At 36.6% G+C, this 18190-nt stretch overlaps 1 protein-coding gene across 2 annotated transcripts in view; it reads left to right on the forward strand.

The window, feature by feature from the left end:
• The window catches only part of MYOZ2 (myozenin 2), a 38765-nt gene extending 29290 nt beyond the window's left edge, over positions 1–9475 (forward strand). For both annotated transcript variants that reach the window (XM_047718331.1, XM_047718332.1), the window contains exon 6: positions 7595–9475. In XM_047718331.1, coding sequence (XP_047574287.1) covers positions 7595–7829 — 235 coding nt within the window. In that variant the 3' untranslated portion in view covers positions 7830–9475. The remainder of the gene's footprint in view (positions 1–7594) is intronic.
• The last annotated feature ends 8715 nt before the right edge of the window (positions 9476–18190 follow it).

Consider the following 18190-nt stretch of genomic DNA (forward strand, 5'->3'; position numbering starts at 1 on the left):
CGAGGGTTTTATATCATAGTATGGAGAACTGAATTCTCTGGAAGAAAAATAAATTTTAATAATAGATTCAAAATAGTCATACAGGATAACTCCTAAGCCTAGGCAAGGACCTATTTTTACAATATTACATATTTACAATATGGCAAGACTTGGGGTTTTTTTAGTACAAAAATGAAGGAAATGTTTCAGAACCCATCACTGTTAAAATATCAAGATTATTTCCCACATTATTAAATGTTTTTTAAAACATTTTTATTAAAAAGTTTTATTAAGAAGTTTTTTAAAAAATTAATAATAATTTCTCAAAGGTTGATATTAGCTTTTATGTGTTGATTCAAATGAGAGTGCTTTTCAAGAATTTCAGAAATAATTTACATATATGACTATGAGAGTTGCTGTGTAACTCTAGGCTCCAACTTATGTTTTTTAAACCAGATTAAAGTTAATTTAAGGAATTATGGCCCAAGACTCCAGTATATGTATCACCAAAATTTATGCTACTAAAAATATTGCCAAATATCTGCATGATAGTATTCACAATAGATATCTAGTTCTCCCTATTATCCAATTTTAATAATTCATAATAATTAATAATTAATGGGTATTTTAGATATATATTTTAATGGTCTCCTAGTCCATTCTTTGATCATTTGGTTTTCATTTTTACAGTAAAGTATTTTTAGTGTGATGGGGGTGCCTTGGTGACTCAGACTGTTGAATGTCCAACCCTTGACTTCAGCTCAGGGCATGATCTCAGGGTGGTGAGATCAAGCCCCATGTCAGGCTGGTGCTGAGCATGGAGCCTGCTTAAGATTCTCCCTCTCTCTCTCTCTCTTTCCCTCTGCACCTTCCTGTCCCTCTCTACCACCCTTGCTCACATACATACCCCCTCTCAAATAAATAAATAAATAAATAGAAGTATCTCCAGTATGCTGTTTTGCACCCACAGAAAAGTATTCTTAATTTATAGGCTGCTTAATGACTATTCACTTGAACATTAATAAATTAAGGAGTAAGTCTTTGATTCACAAAAGAATACCACAAAGTCTGCATTTAAATAGTGATATTCTTTAGTACTTTTAAAACTATTACACTATTAGAATGTTAGTTTTCACATCCTACTATTGTAGTGGTATTAATATTATGCCTCTTATTAGTAATAGAGCTACTAGGATTGCTCCTAATACTGTTACTAATTGGTAACGCTAATAGCATTAGTACTACATCTACTGCGTAAATGAGGTATACCACAGAATTTAAGGAAGGATTGAGGAGTGTCTGGGAAAGGAGACTGGATGGCCACTGTAATCAATGATAGAACTTTCTCCCACAATGAGAGTGTAGAAAATTACAAAAAGTAAGACATTAAGGGAAAATGGAAAATAATGGAATACTTGAGGCTTGTTTCTGAGATTAGTGCTTTAGAGATGTTGTGTGACTTCTTGTGCACCTTGTGGCTTTCCTATCCCATGCCTGCTGAGCAGCTTGCTTCCAGTTTTACAAACACACTGGGATATTTGGGTTGGCTATAAAGAGATGCCTATTGTTTGTATAAACACCAAATGAGTGCTAGTTCAGTGAGAGAGAGAAAAAGAGAAGTTAACCTGTTAATAATTCTCCTTTCCTTGAAAAAATTTTCTTTTTATATACACATCAATATATAAATAAAAACTCCAGAACTTAATGTTAATATTACAGCCTATTCTTAGATTCTTTTTTATGAACATAGTTCAGTATAAGTCAATGTACATTTCATTATTATTTTAATGTGTACAAATGTCTTTTCATACAGATATGCCAATATTTTAGTCATTGTCACTGGTTTTATAAGACAATAAATAAGGACTGATCAAATTTTAAAGAAAATTTGAGTATGGTTGACACATGATATTATATGAGTTCTGGGTGTACAACACAGTGCTTCTGCTGTGCTCACCACAAGTGTAGCTACCATCTATCACCATACAGTGCTATTATAACACTATTGACTATATTCCTTATGCTGTACTTTTAGTCACATGACATTCGTTCTATAACTGGAAGGCTGTATCTCCTGCACTCCTTCATCCATTTGGCTCATGCTCCCAACGCCCCTCCCTACCTGGCAACCACCAGTTTGTTCTCTGTATTTGTAAGGCTGATTCTGCTTTTTTGTTGTTGTTCATTTGTTTTGTTTTGTTTTTAGGTTCCACATATAAGTGGAAGCATATGGTATTTTTCTCTGATTGAGTTCACTTAGCATAAATGAAATATAAGTGAAATTCACTTTAGGTCCACCCATGTTGTTGCAAATGACAAGATCTCATCCTTTTTTTACGGCTAAGTAGTAGTCTGTTGTGTATATTCTAGTGGAATATATACCACATCTTCTTTACCCAATCATCTACTGAGGGACACTTGGGCTGCTTCCATATCTTGGCTATTGTAAATAATGCTGCAATATTCTTAGATTCTTTTTTATTGTTAAATAACAGATGAAACAAAATATGATACATAGATAATCCTAAACAGGTAGCTTTAAGAGCCTTTTTGCCTTAAAGTAGATGTATCTGGCTACACAAAATTTGAGGCCTTGTCTGTTGCATACATTGCTCTAAAAGCCTACTTAACAAACATTTAAACAGTATAACCATATCTTTGCCTTGAATGCTTGCTAAATAAATGAGCCTATAAAAAATTACATGGGTAGGAAATGGAAATCTGTTTCTAGCTACAGAAGACTGGTTTATATTAGAACAACTTCAAAAAAATAACTAGAAAATCTAGTTATTATAAAATGTTTGAAAACCTATCAAGGAATTAAAGACTTAAGGGCCAATGTAGACATGAGGTAAATTTAGAGAAGTAAATTCACATTTGGTACCACTTTTCCCTGTTAAGGATTTTGCTGATTTATTGGCCACAGCTAGTAAGTAGAGAAAGTAAGCAAACTTTTCAATAATCTTGAATCTGGGAAGGCCAAAAATAGGAATATAGGGTCTGCTAAGAGGAGAGGCCCAAACATTCTAAGCTTTTAGTTGGGATTCTTACAGGCTATCCCACTGGAATAAAGGTGAACAAATAATAGATTAGCTTTCATAAAAATAAATACTGGTCCTAATCAACACAATCCTAGGTTGGATAAAAAAATCACCTCCTTTATGTCAAACTACCTGCTGTGGCCAAAAGTAAATCAGCATCTTGCATCCAATGGATAACCATATATTCCTGAACTCCCATGAGTGGGTGCGAGGTCTGTGCAATTGCATGGGGTGCCCATGCTTTGAAGGGTCATGATTGGTTTTTCAATGCTTTGTTGTCTTTAATGTGAAATTCTTAACAATTTTTTAGCAAGACCCCCAGGTTTTCATTTGGGGCCTACAAGTTACACAGCTGGTCTTAATCCAAGGCTCCAAGCTTAGGAAATGGTTATTGACCGATCAGGTGGACTAAGGTGCTTTTTACCCTAAGCTTCTCTGCATGCAGGACACTCTTGCAACTACCTTATTAAATGATATGTTTTTTAATCTTCATGTTTCACTCTTTACTTGTCCATAAGATCTATTGCAATCTTTCCGTCTTTGAATTCTGAGCACATAGTAAGGTGTTTAGACATAATAAGCCATCAGTAATTTGTTGCATGAATAAATGACTGAATCAACAAATAAACAAACTATTGATTACAATGGCCATCTTCTAAAATGATAAAACACTGTCTTGGACATCTTGCACATCCAAGGATAAGTATTACTTATGTACTGAATCAACTCTGAGTCATAAAGACTCTTCAATTCACTAAATCAAATGACAAAATGTGAGACATTGAATCAGCTAGTTGCATCATGAATGGGACAGCAACCTGGCTTGACATCACTTAGACACAGCCCAAGCAGGGTGACATTCCTAAACACACTGCTCTACTTAGCAAATGATCTCAGAAGGCCCCATATACCCCAAGAATTATCTCATGAGGGTGTGGTATAGAGTAGTGACTAGAAAAATAGGACTCGTGGGAGACTGGGTTTAAATCCTCGTTCTACCTCTTAATAGGTGGGGGACTTTGGGCAAGTCATTCAACTTAGCTGTGTTTCTGTCATCTATTAAATAGGGATATAAGTAGAACCAATTTATAAGGTTGTGAATACTTAATGAAAACAAACAAACAAACAGGCAAAGCCTTTGTCTTCAAAGTTTGACCCACAGGCCAGTAGCACTGGCATTACCTGGGAATTGGTTAGAAATGTGGAGTCTCAGGACACACACTAGACTGATTGAATTAGTGTCTGCTCTTTAACGAGACCCCAATGTGACTCCTTTATCAATAGAGTTTGAGAACCATGTAAAAAAGGGTCTGATATATTAGTACCTAGTTGCTAAATAATAGCTGTAATCATTACTATGCCTTCTGGAGCTTAATAATGATAAAGAACCTGAAATGATAATCTAAATTCTTTGAGTTCTTTTCTAAACTGATCTCTTTTACCTCCAGAATATTGTTTTAGGCCCTGAATGTGAAAATCTATATGGATACCGTTGCTAAGTACTACCTTGGACTGAGGTTACTGCACCAATCAGTGACCTGTTATTATCCATATCTACCATAGCAATTTGGGGGAAATATCATCAGGTCAGTCAACCTGAAAACAGATGCAACAGAAAATAAAACATACTGCTCATCAGAAAGGAGCAAATTAGTGGAAGATAAGAAAATGATGGGAAACAAGACAGAGATTCTATACCATGGACCATCTGTTCAGCCATTGTTGAGATCCTCTATCCACTCGATGGATGTTCTCTTCACTGAGGATTTTAGTGTCCAGCTCACTGTCTTCCTCCCCAGGACTATTCTGCTCATACTTCTTGGTAGCTTCACAATCCATATGATTTATTGAACTCTCCACCCTTTCAAGTCTTTGACTGTCTCATTTTAAGGATTGCTTTCTGAATCCCACCTCAGCTACCCCTGGCTTTTCTTAAAGTTTGTCATTACCAATACCTGTGTTGCCTTCAGAAGCATTTCAAGCACCCTCTTCTCTATCACATTATATCTTTACCTTTCATTTATTCTTTTATTCAGTAAAACTTCAGCTCCACATGTTAAAGCCATCCCACATTTCAAAGTCCATCAATCACTGTCTCCTTACTAAATCACACTCCATGGTCTCTCACTATTGTCACACAGAAATTAAGATATTCAAGAAAGATCACAGAGTGACTGAGCTACAAAGAAAATCAGATCTCTTCCAGGCTTTAAAATAATCTCCACAACATTAGACAATCTGATAGTCTTCCCGGTTCCATTGTTCAAATTTTTATGAGAATCTTCAAGATATAATGCACTATACAAGTATATTGTAATGAGTTACAGAGATATATCAGAGAGAATTCCTGTCCTCTTGGAGTATGGTTTAGCACAAAAATTAGGCAGATATATCAATGGATGTAATGGAAAACAGGAAATGGTGTTACAGGGGAGGTAAAAACAGAATCCATGGAAACTTAGAGGAGAAAGAGCTACTTCTGCCTGTGGGAGATCAAGGAAAGCTTCAAGAAGAAAGCTACATATGTTACTTAAATAACAAACTTAGAACTTAAAGAAGTTAAAGTTTACTTGGAAGTGCAAATTAGAAAAAGTTATAACCTAAAGGAGATATAGAAATGTGGTAATAAGTGTCAGAGTACTCTAACAGAGAAAAAATAGTATGACTAAAAGTAGGAGAGCATAAGGGAGAAGAGTAAGCAGTGCATTAAATTTGGCTGGAACAAAAGGGACATAAAAAGAGAACAAGACAAACGGACATGATTGACCTTTCCACTGGGATGTCAAAATCATTTCCCACCCATACACCAAACCTGTTCTTTCTATATCTTCCACCAGCCAGTTGCTAAAACTCTGTATATACAACGAATCCTTGATTTCTACATTTTCTCAACAATTTTTATCCATTTTATCAGAAAATCCTGTTGACTCTACTCCCCAAACCCATCCTGAAACCATCCACCTCCTTCCATCTTCATGGAAAATACCTGAAATTCAAGCCACCATCATTTCTCACTTGAATTGCCACAATATCTTCTCTCCTTCCACTCTTGTCCTCTTACGATCTATTCACAGAGCAACAGCAGTTAGAGTAACATTTACAAAAATTTAATTAAATTACACTACTCCCCTACTTAACATTTTACAGTGTTGCCCTTCACACTTAGAATGAAATTCATATTCCTTACTTGGACAAAGTCCCATACAATCCACCTCTCTGTCCTCTCTTCTACCTCTTCTACCTCTGTCCTCTTTTTACCTACTTGTCTACTAACATAGGCCTTTTTTCTTTTCCTGACCATATCAACAATATCTCTAGCTTAGATTCTTTGCATTACTTACTCCCTATGCCTGAGATGCTAACATGGCTTACTTCTTACCATCAGATGACAGTTTAAATGTCACCTCTTCAGAGAAGTCTTCCCCAACTAGCTAGCTAGTTATTCATCTATGCCCTAGTAAATTACACTATTTTAATTTCCTGCATAGCTCTCATTACTATCAGATGTTTTCTCTCTCTCTCTCTCTCTCTCTCTATCTATATATATATGTATATATATATATATATATATATATATATATAAAAATTGTCTGTCTTTTTCATTAGAGTATAAGAGCTTGGGGTGCCTGGTGGCTCGGTCAGCTAGGTGTCTGATTATTTTCAGCTCAGGTCATCTCAGGGTGGTGAGATGGAATCCCATGTCAGTGTGGAGTCTGCTTAAGATTCTCTCCCTCTCCTTCTGCTCCTCCCCCATCCTGCGCATGCATGTTTTCTCACTCTTTTAAAAAAAAAAAGAATAAGAGAGCTTGAACTTTGAGCTCACTGTTCACGGTTACATCCCTATCACTTAGAAATGCCTGCTGCTGAATGAATAAATAAATTAATGGCTAAATCAAAGAAAGCTAGAATGTTATGTGGGGCCTTGAATGCCAAAATAAATTGGACTTTATTCAAAAGAAAAACAGGATTTTTTCTTTTGAGAAAGACACACTTCTTGCCTTCAGAGAGCTTATAATTCACAAATTATACCAACCCATATTATAAAAAAACAAACTCAGACCGAATCGTATTATGGGGGGAAAAAAAAAAGCTAACAAGCCAAAGTACCATATCATAAGCACCAAATGACTGACACAAAACAATGCATGCTATAGGAATTTGGCTAACGAACAGTGTGCCAGCTGGGATAATTGAGAGAAAGTTGGAACTTAAAGGCCATAAGATATACACATGTGGAGAGAAGGCAGGGAGGAAATGTTGAAGCAGGGAAACATTGTTAGCAAAGACACAAAGGCAAGAAATGTTTTCAATGAGCTCAGAGTATAGAATAGATTAGTTTAGTCCCAAACTGAGAGTACATACAAAGGGACTTTATATTGATGTATTAACAAATATGTTTTATCATAAAAACATTGTTCTAAAATAAAAATGCTTGCCTCAGAGATAAGAAACTGAAAATTGTATTAAGAATATAAAAATATTCCCATAGAATTACGAATTAAATTATTTTCTATTCTCTGGCAAGTGAATTTGAAAATTAATTAATATATTCTTTTTCTTTTCACTTCTCACAGAGTTGCCACCCCATTTGGAGGTTTTGAAAAAGCATCAAAAATGGTTAAATTCAAGGTTCCAGATTTTGAGCTACTACTTCTAACAGATCCCAGGTTTATGGCTTTTGCCAATCCTCTTTCTGGTAGACGGTCCTTTAATAGGACTCCAAAGGGATGGATATCAGAGAATATTCCTATAGTGATAACAACTGAGCCTACAGAGGATACCACTGTACCAGAAACAGAAGACCTATGAAAAAAAGTTGTATGTGCCACAAAACCTTCTAAATATAAATGTTGCTGTTTCATTATTCTACTTACTGGCAAGATCACTCACACTCTTCATTAGTAACAATAATTTAATAGCATTTAGCAATTTTCCTTTGATTGCATTTAAATTAAATCTCAGATCAAACACTAATAAACAATTTGAAATCTTGTTTTAAAAACTTTCAACTCACATGTCTTTATTCATAATTTTGTTTTCACCCAGTCTAAACAATCCGGACTTGTCACTGAGAAAGTACAGAAGAGTAACTGACAACAAAAGGTTGCATCTTCTTTTCCTTTAATATGAGCTATTTTGATCAAGTGGGATCTAGAATTAAAGAGCAGTGCAAGATATTTAGACACATTTGGAGTTTTCTTTAAGGGATGAAAGCTACGGAAGCCGATGTACAAACATTATGGATGGAGAAAAGGGTTGGAAAGCATTCTTTTCTGGTGACCAGGATAAAACAACATGTCTGGATAAAGCCTTTTCATTAGTCATTATTAGAATTTCTAAACTGCTTTGTATTTTTTGACCAGCTTTGAATCACTAGGTAACTATTCTAGATGACATTCTCCAAAGTTCAGTTGGGTGACTATATTCATTTAGTATTAAGTCAACCACACAAAGAAACAATGATACAACAAATATTATACTCGTCTTAATGGCCAGGGTATACTTGGAATTCAAGCTCCATAAATCCCAAAGTTGTGTGTTGATTATGTTTGACTTTATGTATACATTTTTAGAGGAGTAATAACAAATGAAATTTATAATAATATAGGTAAAATATACATATGTATGCATGAGAGAGATGTATAATTTGAATTGACAGGGTTTTTTTTTTTCTGAATCTTTAAATTCTAGTCCTTAAATACTAGGGAGTATATGCTATAAAATATAAAAAAAAAAGAAATGAAAGAGCACAAAACATCTGAAAGCAAGGCAGCACACATCAATCATGAGATTCGCAAACATATTGATATACAAGGCTCAAACTAATGTAAAGTTATAGATCTGTCTTAAAATACAATAGAGGGAGTAGATAGCATAGAGCTAATAAGAAATAAGTATCAATTTTTCCCATTTTAATTCAGTTAAGAGTTCTGTGATAGAAGGTTATGCCAGAGAAGGAATGTCTCAGCCATAGAAAACTATGCCCAGACTTAAGTTTAGGGAGAGAGGAGAGTAAAGAAAATGCCACATAACAACATATTTACAAAAGAATCTGTGTATGCAGTGTTGGAATTGGTGGTTTTAATCATTCACTAGTCTTGTAAGCAGAGAATTTAAAAAAAAATTGTTAATGAAAAAAGTCCCTACAAAGTAGCAATATCAAAATATTGTATTAATACATACTGAAATTATAGAGAATTTATATAATTTAAAATATATCTTTAAGATAATTTAGTTTAAGTTTTGGTGTTTATCTGTTTTAAAATAACAGCATTGGCATATGTGATGACCTAGATACAAGGCTCTCATCATGACAATTTTCTGTCCATTTTTAGTGTTTTAAAAAATAAAAATTGTCATATTTTATTATACATTGTGATAATATCATTTAGTTTTTACCAGCAGTTTGAAATGAGTTACTATTTCTCATTAAATTGAAATTTTATTGCATGATTTCAATGATCTCCAAATAATTTAACTGTGTGCTCAATGTCACCATTCTGTCAACCACTAAAAAGGGGCCTGGCGATTAAATACACTAGCTAAAAGAACAATACTCCCCCTTCTGCAACTACCATAAAGGAATATTTAAAAAGCGAAAATCTTCAGTTGCCTTTTTTTTTTAAAGACTGGAGAGAAAATGATGGAGTAACTCTCTGTTCACTATTATATTTCTCCCTTTCCTGGAAATGTGTATTAATTCTAGCTCAGCTGTCTGACACCTTTAGAAATGCCAAAATTTCACACTCAGGTTGTTACATAATTGAGAATTTGAAAGGAACTTTGAATAGGTTTCCATTGACCTGAAAAGCAGCTAAATCTTTCAGAGTCTGAAGAAATATGATAGTCTATGTAGAACAGCAGAAAGACTGTGGCATCTTTTCCAGTCACATTTGTATACATGAAAAATGGAATAAAAGAGAATGAAAATTAAAAGAAAAAGTAAAAGAATAAAAATAACTTTCATTGATGGACTACTAAATGCCAGGCAGTGTACTCACGGTTTTCTAAAGACTCCTTAACATATATTTGTCATTTTTTATTTGAATAATTATCCTGCAAGGAAGGTATAATAAATAATCTCAATTTTATATAAGAACATTGAGCCCTGGAGAACTAAGGTGATTTGCTTAATTCTCGCACAAAGTTTTGGTAAGTCTGGCTCTAAAAATATATGCTCTTGTCATTGTTTATCTTCTCTTTCAGAATAAAATTCAGCCTTAAGCTATTTTTTTACATTAGACAAAATAATGATAAATCTCCTTTATCTTAACTTGAGGCAAATACAGCTATAAACTGGACAATTTCAGAATTATCCTCCAAAGTCACTCAGGCACTCATGATCACAGGAGGCTGTGCTGCTAGGATGTGTTGAACGTGAACTCAATAAAACCAGCAATATGTATGTTTAATATTGAAATGTGAGGACCATGAAGGCAAACTCTGATTAAATTTGCTCATTTCTGGTCAGCATCATGCATCCTTTTTTTTTTTTTTTTTTTTTAAGATTTTATTTATTTATTTGACAGAGAGATCACAAGCAGGCAGAGAGGCAGGCAGAGAGAGGAGGAAGCAGGCTCCCCGCTGAGCAGAGAGCCCGATGCGGGGCTCGATCCCAGGACTCGGAGACCATGACCCGAGCTGAAGGCAGCGGCTTAACCCACTGAGCCACCCAGGCGCCCCTCATGCATCCTTTTGATCTGCGTAATCTTCCTTTTCTTTCCCCTGCAGAGGTGAAGGAGGAAAGAAGAGGAAAGAAAGGAAAAGAATGCATGACACTAAGAAATCTTAAGGTTGCAAGAAGTCATCTAGTGTGATAATACACCAAAGCCATTCCTTTAAAGGAAAATATTTTCTACTTCTCAAAACTTTAGATGAGGGGCGCCTGGTGGCTCAGTGGGTTAGAGCTTCTGCCTTTGGCTCGGGTCGTGATCTCAGAGTCCTGGGATCGAGCCCCACATCGGGCCCTCTGCTCAGTGGGGAGCCTGTGTTCCCCTTTCTCTCTGCCTGCCTCTCTGCCTGCCTCTCTGCCTACTTGTGATTTCTGTCTGTCAAATAAATAAAATTAAAAAAAAAAAACCCACAAAACTTTAGATGGAACTCTCTCCCTTTCCATTATACCGTTCAACAGACTTCCGGATCATGAAATTATATCTCCTATTTTATGTAAGCCAATTTCCTAATGATCAGCTGGCCAATTGTTCTCTAGATAATAACTAGAGCAGGCGCCTGGGTGGCTCAGTGGGTTAAGCCTCTGCCTTCAGCTCAGGTCATGTCTCAGGGTCCTGGGATCGAGGCCCGCATTGGGCTCTCTGCTCGGCAGGGAGCTTGCTTCCTCCTCTCTCTCTCTCTGCCTGCTTCTCTGCCTACTTGTGATCTCTCTCTCTCTGTGTCAAATAAATAAATAAAATCGTTAAAAAAATTAGATAACTAGAGCTACACTAATAACTAGAGCTATGGTTAAAAAGACCATTCTTGGCTTTTAATTCTACTCCCTTCAACCATTTCTCAAAGTTAGGATTTTCCATTTCTTAACTCACTATTCAAAAGCACTTGATAATTAAAAATTACTAATTACTGGTCATTAAAGAATCAAGGCAAATATAAACAATAATTTTGAGTCTAAGTGACCATTTATTGAATCCATTTAAACTTTTACATTTTCTAAATAGATCCATTTATAAATGTTTTAGCAGCTTGGAGATGGAGGGGGGGCAATTATTCTTGCAAAGGCTAATGTGGAGCAAAATGTCCAGTCATGAGTATGAAAAGAACATCCTGAACTTTCCAACTCGGGGCACAGCTGTACCAGCAGACTTATTAATTCTGGAATTTCCTCACTCTGCTGCTTATGCAAGATAAAACTTACATGACATCATTGCAGTTTCTCAGCCTCAACTGCTTTTTATTAAGCTTAGGAAAGTATTGCTTTGAATGTTGCTTTTCTTATGAAAAATACTTTCGACCTCCACATGCTCTATTCTGTAGGAAGAAGGGCAGTTCGCTTTCTATGAAAGGTGGAAGAATGCCAGCTTTCGCCCAAAGAACAAGCAAGGGCAATCTACTGATCAAAGCACTTCACCAACGTATCAAAGATTCTTTGGGAAATTATAATACTTTAAAAAGTTAGACTTTCCATAACTAAGGAAAAAAAAAATAAGTAACATTGTGTAAAGATTTCCAGGGCTGAAGCTGAAGCTGGAGTGTTTATTAGATAAAGAACCGGGTGTGTCTCTATTTGAATTCCTTAGATAGAAGGGCTGAATTTTAACTCAGGACAGAAATTTTTTTCTGCTTTCTCAATAAATGTGAGGTCAACAGGAAGATTTGGTATGTATGGGCAGACATGGGCGAAATAAGAATTTTAAGAGGTTATAGTTCAGAACTAAAAAGAATGTGCTTATTTTTCTGTACTGTGTTACATTTTGAAACACATTTCAGTGACAGCTGAAGGGGATGGAGATGTGTCAGGAAATAGGACCGGAAAAAGTCAGAAGGAAAAAAGATAAATTCAATGTCATACCCTATTTTAAAACTGCTGATTAAAGAGCTAGTATAGAAGCTGCAGGACTAGCAAAATAAATATAAATGAAAGGGGCAAAAAAGGAATGCCAGAATTAAGCAGTCTGAAAAGAAAGAAATACAGGCTAGCCTGCACAGGAATTAATTATTCCTGTTATTTTGTTATTTTGTGTTATTTTGTGCTTTCTGCAGGTTTTTCTTCATACCTTTTGAAGTAGTTCAGATTCTACCTGTGCACAATTGTCTAATGTGAATTGCCCCCAAACAGATACTCTCAGCACATCTTCTGTATCATTACTTACTTACAGATAACGTAAAAGCTGTTGTTTGGAAGGTGCCAGCTGGCTGCTGGTCTACTACAAATCAGCGATGTAATCTCAAGCAATTCACTTCACTCTGTCAGTCTTCTCCAATTCTTTATGTGGCTCAAGTGCTACCTCTGCCTGAGACCTTCCCTGACCACCCTTATTTCAGAACATATATTTCTAACACATTATTGTGTGTTTTTTTTTTTAAGATTTTATTTATTTATTTGAGAGAGAGAGTGCACGCACAAGTAGGGGTAAGGGGGAGAATCCCAAACAGCCTCCACACCCAGCATGGAGTCCAAGGCAAGGCTTGATCTCACAACCCTGAGAGCATGACCCCAGTTGAAATCAAGAGTCAGACACTTAACCAACTGAGCGATCCAGGTACCCAATTATTGTGCTTTTTTAAAACTCACGCTTATTATTCTCTAACACAATGTGTTAGTCTGGGTCCTCTGAGAAGCAGATGTCAAGATGGGGTTAAATCTGAAAATATTAGGAAAAATGCCCTCAAAAGTGAAAAAGATGAAGGAATCTAGAGGTCTAGGAAAGCCAAGAGACTTCAAACAGAAGTGCACTACTTGTTCCACACTACCATGCAGTTGAGGGAAGATGCAGTGCAGCTGTTGGAGGATCCTTGAGCCAAAGTCACCTGTAGGAGAGGCCCTGTGCTTCCCTGAAACAGTTCCACCTTAGTGTCCCTGTCATGGTCAGTCACTGGCTGGGAGTAGACTGTGGAAGGCAGCCTAGGCCTAAAGGAAGTGATGGAGGTCACAGTGCACCAGCACTGGGGCCCTTGGTCACTAATATTGTTGGAGATCTGCAAGGAGCATTCTTAGGGCCCACCAAAATAATACATGTACTTGTTTCTTCCTTGTTCATCTAGCCCACCAGAATAAATGTTCTCCCAGGGCAGAAACTTTGCCCTTTTTTATTAATTGATCTATCCTCTGTGCCTGGTACACAGTAAAGAACAATAAAAATGTGTTAGATGAATAAATGTATCTGAATTATGGGGATAATATTAGTTGCCATCTTAAAAATAATTGCATTATAAAGTATACTACCCCATATATAGTAAGTCCTCAATAAATGTTGTTATGAATATAATAAAAATATAACAACATCATGTAGTAAGATATCAAAGACACTTAGAACTAAGCTAGATTAGAGGTTATATTGAAAATTCTTTGGGATAAATACACTTTGCTCTGATTTGGAACAAACATGTTGGAGCAAGGAATTTATTAAATATAGACATAGAAAAACTAAACTGACTACCTTTTTAGGATAAGCATTAGCATTAACTTCGTTCTTCAGACTCAAAACTGCAGTTAGGATAGCCTTTTTAGGATCTTGTTAGAACAGTCTTATTTCCTGTGAGCTTTCACATATTTTGTATGTCATTTAAGAAATTTTTCTCAGGGCGCCTGGGTGGCTCAGTGGGTTAAGCCGCTGCCTTCGGCTCAGGTCATGATCTCAGGGTCCTGGGATCGAGTCCCGCATCGGGCTCTCTGCTCAGCAGGGAGCCTGCTTCCCTCTCTCTCTCTCTCTGCCTGCCTCTCTGTCTACTTGTGATCTCTCTCTGTCAAATAAATAATAAAATCTTTAAAAAAAAAAAAAAGAAATTTTTCTCATAGTACTTGGGCTCTACTTAATGTCACACCCCGGAATGAGAGCCAGCTTGGAACCCACAGTCAGAACAGAGCCACATGGCTCATGACTCAGCAGGACCCACGTTCTCCCAGCCCACCTTGTGCTGACATAAGCCAAGGGGCCTGCATAACGACGGTGTGGGACTTACAGGTTTTCGCAGATAACTTACAGGTTTTTAGAGCCATCCTAAAATGAGCTCCCAAACCAGCCATTTCTTGTAGAAACTCAGACACCAAGTGGGTGGGTCAGCTGGGCTCTGGTCTTCTGGTCTTCTCTGGTTTCAATCTAAGTGTGTTCCAAATCCTCTCCAGGGCCATTCTCCGCATGAAGAAGGTGATGGCAAAATTAGGCCGTGCCACTCTCTGTTATATCTATTATAAAACATGTGCTGCTGAAAATTTTTACTCGAAAATTCCTTGTAAAAGTCAGCAATTTCTTCTGCATACAATGTCTCTTTTTTGCTCTGATTCCGCTTCAGTTCCCAGGCCTTTAGCTTTTAGTCTTGAGTGAATAAATTCTTCTTTTTTCTTATGAAAAGCCAAATTCTGTTTTGCACAGAACTGTTGGGTTACAGCCTTCTGTTTTTTGTCTTAGTTCTCTTAGCTTTTATTCCAATGGTGATTCAATTTTCAGGGACGTCCAAGAGAACAAATCAAAGGTTTGCATTTTTATCTGGGATTCCTATCCAATCATGGCAAGATGTTCTTGGCAGAATCTTGAAACCCTGCTGTGTGTCATGCTTGCCTTCAGGGGTGGAGGGGTAAGCTGACAGCTGGGAACCAGTGAAGTGCTGAAGAAAGGAAGGAGAAAAGTCCTCTTTGGGGCAGCAAGGCCGCCATGCTCTGGGGGCAGCCTGCTGCTTAGGAATTTGTAAAAATTGACATGTTGGATACTTTGCTTGATCAGTGTACCTACCTCTTCAGAAAACCCATCGCACAATCAGAACGGAGTTTCCATGGAACTGATTGCTACATAACCCTTCCTTTTTTTTTCTCCAAATAAAATAATTTTTCATTTAAATTCCTGTTTGGAATGTTTCAAATCAAGGAGCATAATGGCCCTGGGGCACCTGGCTGGTTCAGTCCTAGAGCCAGCAACTCTTGATCTTGGGGTTGTGAGTTTGAGCCCCATGTTGGTATAGAGATTATTAAAAAAATAAATAAAAAAAAGCTATATTGCCCCTAGATTCTAATGTTTTGGTAAAAATATCTCTAGAGTATGGTGAATAAAAACAATCACTCCCATATCCTTTTAGGGCAGGGTGGGGAGGGGGGAAGATGAGGGGTGGAGGGTGTCCTGCCTTGCTTAAAGAAAGTAGGCATCTGGAGTTCATATCCAGGGAAAGGAGTTGATCCCTCTATGAGCTGATGCTAAAATAATGAAAAACTCACCTAAATGTAATCTACCTGAAATAACCTTTTCTTCTTTTCCACCTTACCCGGTAAAAGCAGGCAGGAATACCTTCCAATTTCCACTCTCAAGCTTAATTTTAAAAATTCACTTTCTAATATCCATTTTACCTTAATTCTACCCATGTGAAAAATTGAGGCTAATGAAGATTCTACAACAGAGCTGATTTGCCTTAGGTCCCAGGCTTCCTTTATAAGGCTCTGTTCTGGGCCATGCAGCATTCCAGGCTTGGCACCTGTTTTGAAACATAAAGTCAAATGTGAACATGAGCCACATTTATTTAAGAAAAATATTCTTGGGGCGCCTGGGTGGCTCAGCGGGTTAAGCCTGTGCCTTCAGATCAAGTCATGATCTCAGGGTTCTGGGATTGAGCCCTGCATCGCATCTGGCACTCTGCTCAGCAGGGAGCCTGCTTCCCCCTCTCCCTCTGCCTGCTTCTCTGCCTACTTGTGATCTCTCTCTCTCTCTCTGTCAAATAAATAAATAAAATCTTAAAAAAAAAAAGAAAAATATTCTTTACTTCTCAGACATAGAAAGAACAGTGGACATAGTATATGATTACAGTCACTTTTCTCACAAACTCATCAAAATAATAAAAAACACATTAAACTTATAAAGTTACCAAACTTATTTAGATAGAGACTGAATGTATGTGTCTCTTCTAAAATTCATATGCTAATATCCTTACCCTCAATGCCATAGTATTAGCAGGTGGTACCTCTGGGAGGTGATTGGATCATGACGGTGTAGCCCTCATGAATGGAATTAGTGCCCTTATAAAAAAGACATCAAAGCACTCCCTAACCTCTTTCCCCACATAAGTACACAGTGAGATAGCTGTCTATGAATCAGGAAGTGGGCTCTCACCAGACACTGAATTTGCTGGCACCTTGATCTTAGACTTCCCAGCTCCCAGAACTGTAAGAAGTAAATTTCTGTTGTTTATAAACTACCCAGTCTATGATATTCTGTTATAGTAGTCTAAACATACCAAGACACATAGAAACAGAAAAATCATATTTTTAGATGCATAGATGTATACACGTACATATATGGTTAATGATCATAATTATCAAAATTATTTGACTATGCTATTTGTACAATTCCATACCCTGATGTTTACTTAAGTGTTCTCTTGTTAGCATAGCAAGGACATTAACATTTTAGATATAATAAGAACAAGTAAAGAATAAGTTATTATTTTCCAAATATAATCCACCAGGACTATGTTAATAGCATAACAAAATACTCTCTTTGGTTTAAATAAACAATCATCAAAGAATCAAAGAACTTTAGATACAATCTTGAAATATTCTAGATTAATTCCCTCATTTACAGAATGGAAATTTAGAGGAGTTCAGAAACTAGCCCAATCTCATAATGCACATCTAAAATTAGGACACCAGAATTCTGCTTCTGATCTCACATTCCTTCCACTATCTTATTCTCTCTCTCCTATCTCAGTTGAGAACACAGTTGTCCACATAGACACAAGCTGCACACCTTCTAGTGGTATACTGTAAATATGATCTCATATTTATCTATAATTATATGGATATAGCCTTATATAATTTGCACATCTCATTTATCAACCATAGTTTTAATCACAGCTGTAAATAGGGGTAATGTTAGCAAAATGTGGAGCCAAAGAATAATGGCCTTTTTATAATGTTAGGAAGTTTTTAGTCAGCAAAAAATTGTTAATGTGATAATATCAAACCAAAATGAATATTTTTTCTAACTGGAAGGGAGTAAATTTCTATACTATATTGAAGGGGGAACTGCTCCTATTAAAAACCTCTTGTTCACGTCTTTCAAACTATAGTTTTGTTCTGTTAGGGGATCTAGAAAATCAATTTCATTGGTTATGATCAAAAGATTTTCATATGAGGGGTGCCTGGGTGGCTCAGTGGGTTGGGACTCTGCCTTCGGCTCAGGTCATGATCTCCGGGTCCTGGGATGGAGCCCTGCTTTGGGCTCTCTGCTTGGCGGGGAGCCTGTTTCCCCCTCTCTCTGCCTGCCTCTCTGCCTACTTGTGATCTCGCTCTCTATCAAATAAATAAAATTAAAAAAAAAGATTTTCATATGAAATAGAAAAGAATAAAACATGAGAGTGCATCACTCACAGTCATAATATTGTTTTAAGAAACTAATGATTTTGTTCTATACATGTCCATGTTAACTGGATCATAGTGTAAAATATACTGCTTTTTCTGGGTTGCAGCCTACAATGTTTGAAGGCTACTCTTCTACCTACTGCTAGCTGCTGTTTGA

Source organism: Lutra lutra, chromosome 2 (genome assembly GCF_902655055.1).
Source record: "Lutra lutra chromosome 2, mLutLut1.2, whole genome shotgun sequence".
In the NCBI taxonomy this organism is placed as follows: Eukaryota; Metazoa; Chordata; class Mammalia; order Carnivora; family Mustelidae; genus Lutra; species Lutra lutra.